Raw genomic sequence first — 9,019 nt, 5'->3', positions numbered from 1 at the left:
AAGAAGAAGAAGAAGAAGAAGAAGAAGAAGAAGAAGAAGAAGAAGAAGAAGAAGAAGAAGAAAGGGAAACTATCCTACCGAACAACAGCTGGGGAAGGGCTTTATCACCCCCATCTACAGAGGAAGAGCTGGAGCACATAAGAGTTAAGGAAGCGGCAGAGCTCACACGCACATTTCTCATGAATTAGAGGAAGCTGAGGCTCTTGTTCCTCGTGTCTCTTTCATCCTTATTTCCTTCAGCCTAAGTCAGCATGTGGCACACCCTAGTGCTTGGAAAATACTGGCTGAATGGATGAGCCAATGAGTGGGTCTACTACGATTTCAACAGAGACTTCTGTGAGAACACAAAAGATCAACAAACAAAAAAAAAACCCAAACATTAAACTACACTTTGCAGTGATTTCCTCCTACTCTCCCCACCCCGAGACCTTGGGGGACACAGACTTCGTAGAGCAGAGAGTAAACGATCTGGTTTTACAAGCCATACAATCTCTGTGACAAGCACCCCGTTCAGCTAAACTGCCACAGAGAGTATGTAACAAACATGCATGAGTGGGTGCCAATGCAACTTTGTTTACAAAGTGTGGTTCCTTCACTTACAAATGAGTGGTTGCCAATGCAACTTTGTTTACAACGTGTGGTTCCTGCACTTACAATGCATCTTATTCCACAGGGCTGTTTACTCTAGATGACTGCCCTTACTTAAATCAAAACCCCAAGACTCTCTTCCTGCTGCCTGCACACCGGGATGCAGGAGTCTGGGCTCCTTCGCCAGCATCATGTCTACCTTCATGCCGCCATGCTCCCATCATGATGATAATGGACTAAACCTCTGAAAGTGTAAGCCAGCCCATTTAAACGCTTTCTTTGGCATGAGATGCCTTGCTCATGGTGTCTCCTCACAGCAACAGATCAGGGACTGTGGTACTTCAACTCTTTGACCTGGAGGCAGCAGCTCGCATTCACAGGCAGCATTGTACACAGATGAAGGGATCCAGCAAACATTCCTTGACTCTGCCAAGCGGAGAAAGAAGTCCAGCAAATATTCCTTAGTGCTGCCCAAGATGGGTCCTGAAAGCTCCTCCAGGATGGATGGGGCTAGTGCTAGGGTTTTCACAGGTGTGGTTTCCATATGCTCGGCCCAGGGAGTGGCGTGATTAGAAGGTGTGGCCCTGTTGGAGTAGGTGTGTCACTATGGGTGTGGGCTTTAAGACCCTACTCCTAACTGCCTGGAAGCCAGTCTTCCACAAGCAGCCTTCAGATGAAGATTACAGCTCTCAGCTCCTCCTGCACCATGCCTGCCTGGAGGCTGCCATGTTCCTACCTTGATGATAATGGACAGAACCTCTGAACCTGTAAACCAGCCCCAATTAAATGATGTCCTTTATAAGACTTGCCTTGGGCTGGGCAGTAGTGACGCATGCCTTTAATCCCAGCACTTGGGAGGCAGAGGCAGGTGGATTTCTGAGTTCGAGGCCAGCCTGGTCTACAGAGTGAGTTCCAGGACAGCCAGGGCGACACAGAGAAACTCTGTCTTGAAAAACCAAAAACCAAAACCCGAAAAAAAAAAAAAAAAAAAAACCATACTTGCGTCTTGGTTCTGGTGTCTGCTCACAGCAGTGAGACCCCAACTGGGGCAATGGGTGATGGCTAGCTTGGCAGATCTTGCCCAATAAAGGAAAGCCAATGGCCAGACAGTTTCACCAATAGATGCACTAGGCAAAATGTACTTTAAAGGGCTTAGGGATATGGTGTTTGCTGGCACGCCTCACCAAATGAATCTGATTCAGAAGACCCTCATGTTGGAAGGAGGAAAACAACTTTTTTTTTTTTTTTTTTTTTTCCCCGAGACAGGGTTTCTCTGTATAGCCCTGGCTGTCCTGGAACTCACTCTGTAGACCAGGCTGGCCTTGAACTCAGAAATCCGCCTGCCTCTGCCTCCCAAGTGCTGGGATTAAAGGCGTGCACCACCACTGCCTGGTCCTTCTTCTTTTTAAAAAAAAAAAAAAAGTTATTTTATGTGCTTTGTTGTGTAAGGGTGTCAGATTCCTGGAACTGGATTTGCAGACAGTTGTGAGCTACCATGTGGTTGCTGAGAATTGAACCCAGGACCTCTGGAAGAGAAGAGCAGCCAGTGCTCTTAACCACGGAGCCACCTCTCCAAGCTCCACAACCCCCCTTTTAAATAAGTTTTTCTGTGTAACCCTGTCTGTCCACGAGCTTACTCTGTTTGCTTTGCAGATCGGTCTGACCTGGAACTCACCTCACATAGATCTCCCTGCCTCTTCCTTCCAAGTACTGGGATTAAATGTGTGCGCTTTCATATCTGGTTTCTTTTATTTTCCTTTTTTCTCTTTTTCTTTTTTCTTTTTTTTTAGATTTTTTCTATTATTATACCTAAGTACACTGTAGCTGTCTTCAGACGCACCAGAAGAGGGTGTCAGATCTCATTATAGGTGGTTGTGAGCCACCATGTGGTTGCTGGGATTTGAACTCAGGACCTCTGAAAGAGCAGTCAGTGCTCTTATCCGCTGGGCCATCTCTCCAACCCCTTTTTTTTCTTTTTGAAATGGGGTTTCATGTAGTCCCTCCTGGTACTTAATTCAATATATAGCTGAGGATGGCTTTGGACTTCTGATCCTTTTTCATCCATCTCCCCAATGCTGGGATTACAGTGTGCATCCCTGTCACCTAGTCTGAGTTCTTATTTATAGGCTTAGATTCTACAGCCTCAGAGAGTAACCCTATCTGTGTGGAACTCTGAGGTGCCTGTAATTGCCCTCCCTAGGAGTTTCTGTTAGCTTTTGAAGTGTTTGAAGTGCCAGGCAAAGGCTCTACCAGTAGGTTACATTTCAGCCCTATGCAGACGAATTTAATCCGGGATTCATTCAGTTGGTGATAGCCACTTCACTAACATTAGCCAAAAAGGCATTTAATAGTGGGACACAGAACCGCCAGGACAATAGGCAGGGGTCATGGCCAAACTTCTATTGCCTCTGCCACCCCCACGGCTGAGGCCCTGTCACCCAACACCCTCCAAACTGGGGACAAGAGAGAAGACAGCCTGTCTGGTGCCTCTCCCATCTGAGAGGACTGGCCAGTCAACTGATACACAGGAAGAGCACTCTGAAGATCTCACTGGCAGGCCTCGCTTGGATGACAGTGCTGAGGCCGGGCTGCTGAGTCCACGGGCCAGCTCGAGCTACATAGTGAGTTCCAAGAAAGCAGGAGCTACAGTGGGAGACCCTGCATCAGAAAGCCAGAACAATGAAAGAGTTCATTCACATCCCAACTGCGGGGGAGTTGGCCTACCATGGGAAGCTTTTGAGTCTCTTCTAGTGGAGAAGTGGGTAGCGCTCAGGAACATGGATTCAGGAACTCCTGGGCCCAGGGGATAAAGGCACCTGCTACCAAGCCTGATGACTTTGATCCCCAGGACCTACATAGCGAAAAATAATCCTGCATGTTCTTTAGCTAACACACATACACACACACACACACACACACACACACATACACTCACACACACACACACTCACGCATACACACACACACTCTCACACACACACACAGAGAGAGAGAGAGAGAGAGGAGAGAGAATAATAAAGTGCTACAAAATGAATAGAATCTAACACCCTAATTCTGAGATACTGCCCGGTGGAAAAATATTTGAACTGGTCTTAAGTTGATGAGGGAAGGAGACTGTAATGTTTCCAGCACCATAAGAGGAATATTAAGGAGGTGACGGCCTGGACCCCGGGGTCTGCTGTTACTCCCTGTTCCTTCCGTTCCTTCCACCAGAGCAACAGTGCCTCTCTTAGAGAGACACCCTTCCTATTTTTTTCAGCCATGTGCTTCCTGAGACATCAACAGGGCCCTCTGGGCTGGGCTTCTGGCAAGGTCTGGCCAGTCATAACACACTGCTCCATTAGTCAGTGATAGCTCTGGAAGGGGTGTGTAACACTTCCCAGAAACAGCCTTTGGGCCTGGGGAGACAGCTCAGCAGTTAAGAACTTCCCTTCTAGAGGACCCAGGTTCAGTTCCCAGCCCCTACAGGGTGGGTGGCTCACAGTCACCTTTAACTCCAGTTCTCAGGGATTCGACACCCTCTCCTGACCTCCATGGACACTGTACACATGTGATGCACAGACATACATGCAGGCAAAACATCCATACACATCAAATACATAAAAAATGAAAAGACTTGAAAAGTTGCATTCATTTTTATTGCGTGTGTGCACATGCCATGATCCGAGGACAGCTTGCAGGGGTAAGTTCTCGTCTGCCAAGTGGGATGGGAGTTTGGTGATAAGGACCTTCTTAGCTGAGCTGGCTCTTTAGCCCAAGGATCAGAAGTTCAAGGTCACCCTCTAACAGAGTTTCAGTCTAGCCTGGTCTACATGAGACCATTTCAAAAGTGCTCTCCCTATACCCTAAACAGAATAAGTTTTTTTTTGTATATATATATATATATATATATATATATATATATATATATATATACACACATGTGTGTGTGTGCATCCATATATGTTTGTGGGTATATGCATGTATGTATGCATGTTCATGCATGTGTGTGCCTGTATGTATGCGAATGTGTATGTGCATGTGTACATATGTGCCTGTGTGTGCATGTATGTGTGCCCATGTGTATGCCTTTGTGTGTGTGTGTATGTGTCTTTGTGTATGTATGTGTGCGTGTGTATGTGTGTGTATATGTGTATGTGTGCGTGTGTATGTGTGTGTGTGTGTATGTGTGTGTGCTGAGCACACTAAGCTAGCTGGCCTGTAAACTTCTGGGGACTCTTCTGTCTTTGCCTCCCACCTTCCCACAGTAGCACCCACACTATAGACACTTGGCTGGCCATTCAGTTTTTATGTGGGTTCTCTGGGTTCAAACACAGATGCTCAGGCCTGTACTAAAGGCCATGTGTCAACCTTTGTAAGCTTGTTGATTTCTGAAACAGGGTCTTATGATATGTAGCCCTGGATGGCCTTGAATTTGTGGCAAATCCCCTGGCCTCTAGACTGCCTGTCACTCCAGTTCCAGAAGGATCTGACTTCTGGCTTCGGCAGGCACCCACACTCATGTGCACATAGCTCTCTTCCCCTGCAACATACACATAATTAAAATTAAGTGACTCTTTTTCTGAAAAGGCTTGAGGAAGCAGGCTTCGATGCAGCATAATCTGGTCACTTAGGATAGGCCAGGCTGACTGATGCAAGCAGCCGCCCCTGGACTGGCCTCAGTTTCTGAAGTGCTGGCCTCATCCTGAGGATTTAGCAGCTGTCAAAGCTGCTGCCTCAAGTGCTACCTCTCCTTTCACTCGGAGTTTCGTTTCTGTTGAAAGGGAGTGAGTTGACCACAAGAACCACCCAGTGACTACACTCTGCTTACAGGGGTGTAGGCTAGAGAAACACTCAGCCACCCAGTCGACTCCACTCCACTTACTCGGGTGTAGGCTGGAGAAACACACCCAGCGGCTCCTGGACCTGGGCGACCTTTAAAAGGCGTTGGTTTTTTTCTCTGCCTCCGGGAGGTTGGAATTGAGACAGTCCTGCCCAGAGATGCTATCTCACTCCTACACTTTTATCTATTGTGTAATGGCTCTCTCAGCGCAGGCATGTGGAACCTTCAGGGGAGTTTGAGGAAAGAGTAGGGCGCCTTGTTACTTGTGATTTTTCTTTGAGACGGGGGTCTTGCTTCGCCCAGGCTGACCGTGAAATCGCTATGTTAAGAACAGGAATAATTCAAATTGCTTCAGTGCCTATTGGAGGCTGGACACCTTACAGAGGCTCTGTCCTCAGTCCTCACCGTGGAACCCCACAGAGGAGGCACAGGGGCCCCTGCTTCACAGAGACCATTTCATAAGTCTCTCACGTGTTTACAAAGGTCTCTGCTTTCCTGAGGTCAGAGGACAAGACAAGGACATGGCAGGAAGCAACCGGTCAGGATGAAAGAGGAAGAAAGGAAACACCAGGACTAGAAGTCTTTAGGACCCTGCTGAGCCCCTGGCCACGCCCCTTTCCTTACCAGGACCGGAAGCTTCTTCCTGAGAAGACCCATCTCACCCCCTTCTGAACCCACCTCGACTTTCTATGCCAGCGTGGAGGTCAGCCGAATGTGTCACCGTGACTGGTTCCCTCTTGAATTTCGTAGGATGCCTTCCCTGTGAGGAATCCTGTCCCCCCCCCCCCCCCGAGCTCACTTACTTTCCTGCTCTGGGACCTTAGGACTAGCCATCTGTTTCCTCGGGTGTTAGCGGGTGCTCTGCATCCCTTTGCTGCTCTTTTGGGTACTGGGCACTGAGCTCTGTGCACCGTGCACCGACATAGCAAAAAAATGAAACAAAATCCCTGTGCTTGTGGAGCACTGGACTGGGAAGCCAAAAGGAACACATAGCAAAGCGTGGCTTTAGAGATGATGGGAAGTACACGTGACAGTGCAGAATGAGAAATGAATGGGGTTAGTGGTCGAGCCCGGGTGGCAGGCCACTTTCGATCTGAGCCCTTACTTCACAACTTAGACGACTCGCTTCTCTTTCCAGAAACTTCTGTTTTCTCATCTGTGCAATAGGGCCAAAGTGGGGGTGGGGGGAGGGGAGCCACTACCTCAGGACTTAAGAGAGGCTGTTACTGGCTAAGAAGCCCCGTCTCTCAGTGTCTTCACATTGATAGTTGCCAGCACTGTTCCGTCCTGTAGGATGTGACCTTGTTTGGATCTCTCTCCCCTTCCTTCCTGGGATTTTATCCTTGGATTCATTGAAGGCCTAGCAAGCCTCTTCTTCCTTCGGTGTTTTGCATTTGTTGTTCCCCTTAGTGGGACTTCTCTTTCTCCAGCTGGCACTTTCACATTCTTTTGTGTTCATGCCACCTACGAAGGGGAGGCTTCCCCCTCCATCTCAGACTAGAGCAGAATGTATCCAAAACATTTTCATGTCTAATTGTTCTCATATCTCTTATCATTATCTGCTCTATTGATTTTTTCCTTACCCACATTGATACAGGTTCCCAGAGGGATCTTTGCTCCGTGGAGCATCCCCGGCCCCAGGACCCGTAACTGCCACTTTGTCATAAATGGTGTCTGGAATGAATGGATGAGTGAGGGCGAACACGAGTGCCCCGCTTCTACATCCTTGCTCTCCTCCTGCAGCGGTGGGCTACCTGGCTATTCCCACATTGTCCACCACCCCTCAATCCCCGCGTGGGGTGCTCTCTCGGGAACCAACTCGTACTAGCTAGCGAGCCGCTTCCTGCCAGCCTGGGCGGCGGCTGCTCGAGGATCTTGCGGCTCCGGTGCTCGCGCGTGAACCCCGCCCCGCCCCGCCTCCATATCCAGGCCCCGCCCCATAGATGGGCTCCCCGGACTGTAGGCCCTGCCCATCCCCGCCCCTTTGCTTCAGGTCACGCCCTTCTCTCCTCCCCGTCAGGCCTCAGGCTCTGTCTCCCGCAAAATGCTGGTTAGGCTCGCGGCCCCGCCCTTATCCCCCCTCCCCATCAGACCTCAGGCCGGGTCCCCGCCGGTGTGCTCCCCAGGCTCGCGGCGGCACTCTCAACATCAGGCCCCGCCCCCGTCCGGCCCCCACCGTAGGCCCCGCCCTTCTTCGGTCCCCAGCAGACCTGGTACCCCCATCCGCTCCTCAGACTGCGGCCCTCGCCCTCGCCCCGCCCTCGCCCTCGGACCCCGCCCCGCGCCCCGCCCTCCCACCAGGCCCCGCCCCCGCCGCCTCGCCCCCGCCGCTGCGCTCCTCCGGTCGCCGGCCCCCCTCCTGCCTCATGTGGCCCGGCCCGCGGCGGCCGGCGGCTGAAAGCGGCGAGGCGGCGGCGCGCGAAGCCCGGAAGGCGGCGGCCGAGGCCCAGGCGGCGGACCGGAGCGGCGGGAGCGGGGCCCGGGTCGGCCCTCGAGCGGCCGCCGGCTCAGCATGCGCGCCCGCCGGGGGCTGCTGCGGCTGCCGCGCCGCTCGCTGCTCGCCGCGCTCTTCTTCTTCTCGCTGTCGTCCTCGCTGCTCTACTTCGTCTATGTGGCGCCCGGCATAGGTAGGAAGGCGACCCCGCGGCCACCCCACGCCTCTGCCCGCCGCCGCCCCGGCCGGCCCCGCGCTCCGTGACTCGCCGTTTCCTGCCGCGCCGCCCCGCAGCCCGCCCGCACACGCGGCCTCCTCCCTGACGCAGCCGCCCGCGCCCCCCGCGGCCGCGCGTTGGCTGCCCAGACCCGGCGGGGCTGCGGGCTGCGCGCCCCTCCTTCCCCTCCCCCTCCTCCGTCTCCTCTCCGGAGCCCGCGGCTCGCCCGCGGCTCCTCGTAGCGGACCCGACCCGCTCTGGGGACCGATGGGAAGTTTGAATTGGCCCTGCAGGAGGTGCTGTGACGGGGGGCCTCGGGGAAGCGGGGCCGGGTGGAAGGGAGGGGGTCGCTCCGAGAAGAAACGGAATGGGTAGCAGATCTCCAAGGCCCGCCTTTTAGAGGGGGAGACAGCTTGGAGAGGAAAAAAAAAACCGAGCCCTTCCCGGAACGGAGTGGACGCTGATGAGAAGGCAAAGGCAGCGTGAGGGTTAAAGGCAGAGGACGCTGAGGTCAGATGTCCTGTATGACCTTGGGTCCTCAGCTTCTCTCCTCTGTAAAATGGGGGCACGAATCCCAGCCTTTAAAGGACAGAGGGCCATACATGCCCTTTAAGCTTATAGCGGACGCCCAAAGTCTTAATAATAAATAAATAAATAGATAAATAATTAAAGGTTTGCTGTTACAGGTAGTTTGGGGAACAGAAGGAAAGCGGCTTAAGGAATGCGGCTTGCTTGCCTTAGTGTGGTCTTGGAGAGCTAGCGAAAACTTCAACCCTTGGTGAAAAATGAGAAGATGCTGTTGGGGGTGGGGCCGAGAGGCGAGAACTCTGGATGGCTGGGGATGGGTGCTGCTGCTTAGGGGAAGTTCGCAGTAGTGAAGGCTGCTGTTCCCTGTTGACCTGACAACTCTGAACTGGCAGAGAAATTTCCAGAGAGAGAGAGAGAGAGTATGGGGGGG

The 9,019-nt window shown here is 52.2% G+C and overlaps 1 protein-coding gene across 2 annotated transcripts in view; it reads left to right on the top strand.

Annotated features, from left to right (window-relative positions):
* The first annotated feature begins 7,776 nt into the window (after positions 1-7,776).
* B4galt5 (beta-1,4-galactosyltransferase 5) overlaps positions 7,777-9,019 on the top strand; it is a 50,383-nt gene continuing 49,140 nt past the window's right edge. The window contains exon 1 of one of the 2 annotated variants that reach the window (XM_031372822.1): positions 7,777-8,037. In XM_031372822.1, coding sequence (XP_031228682.1) covers positions 7,923-8,037 — 115 coding nt within the window. In that variant the 5' untranslated portion in view covers positions 7,777-7,922. Of the gene's footprint in view, positions 8,038-8,262; positions 8,358-9,019 lie in introns of those variants that run through there. The other variant, XM_031372823.1, reaches the window with a different exon arrangement.

Source organism: Mastomys coucha, unplaced genomic scaffold, assembly GCF_008632895.1.
Source record: "Mastomys coucha isolate ucsf_1 unplaced genomic scaffold, UCSF_Mcou_1 pScaffold15, whole genome shotgun sequence".
NCBI classification, from domain to species: Eukaryota; Metazoa; Chordata; class Mammalia; order Rodentia; family Muridae; genus Mastomys; species Mastomys coucha.
Note: the sequence above shows the minus strand (reverse complement) of the source record. Positions and strands in the feature narration are given on the sequence as shown.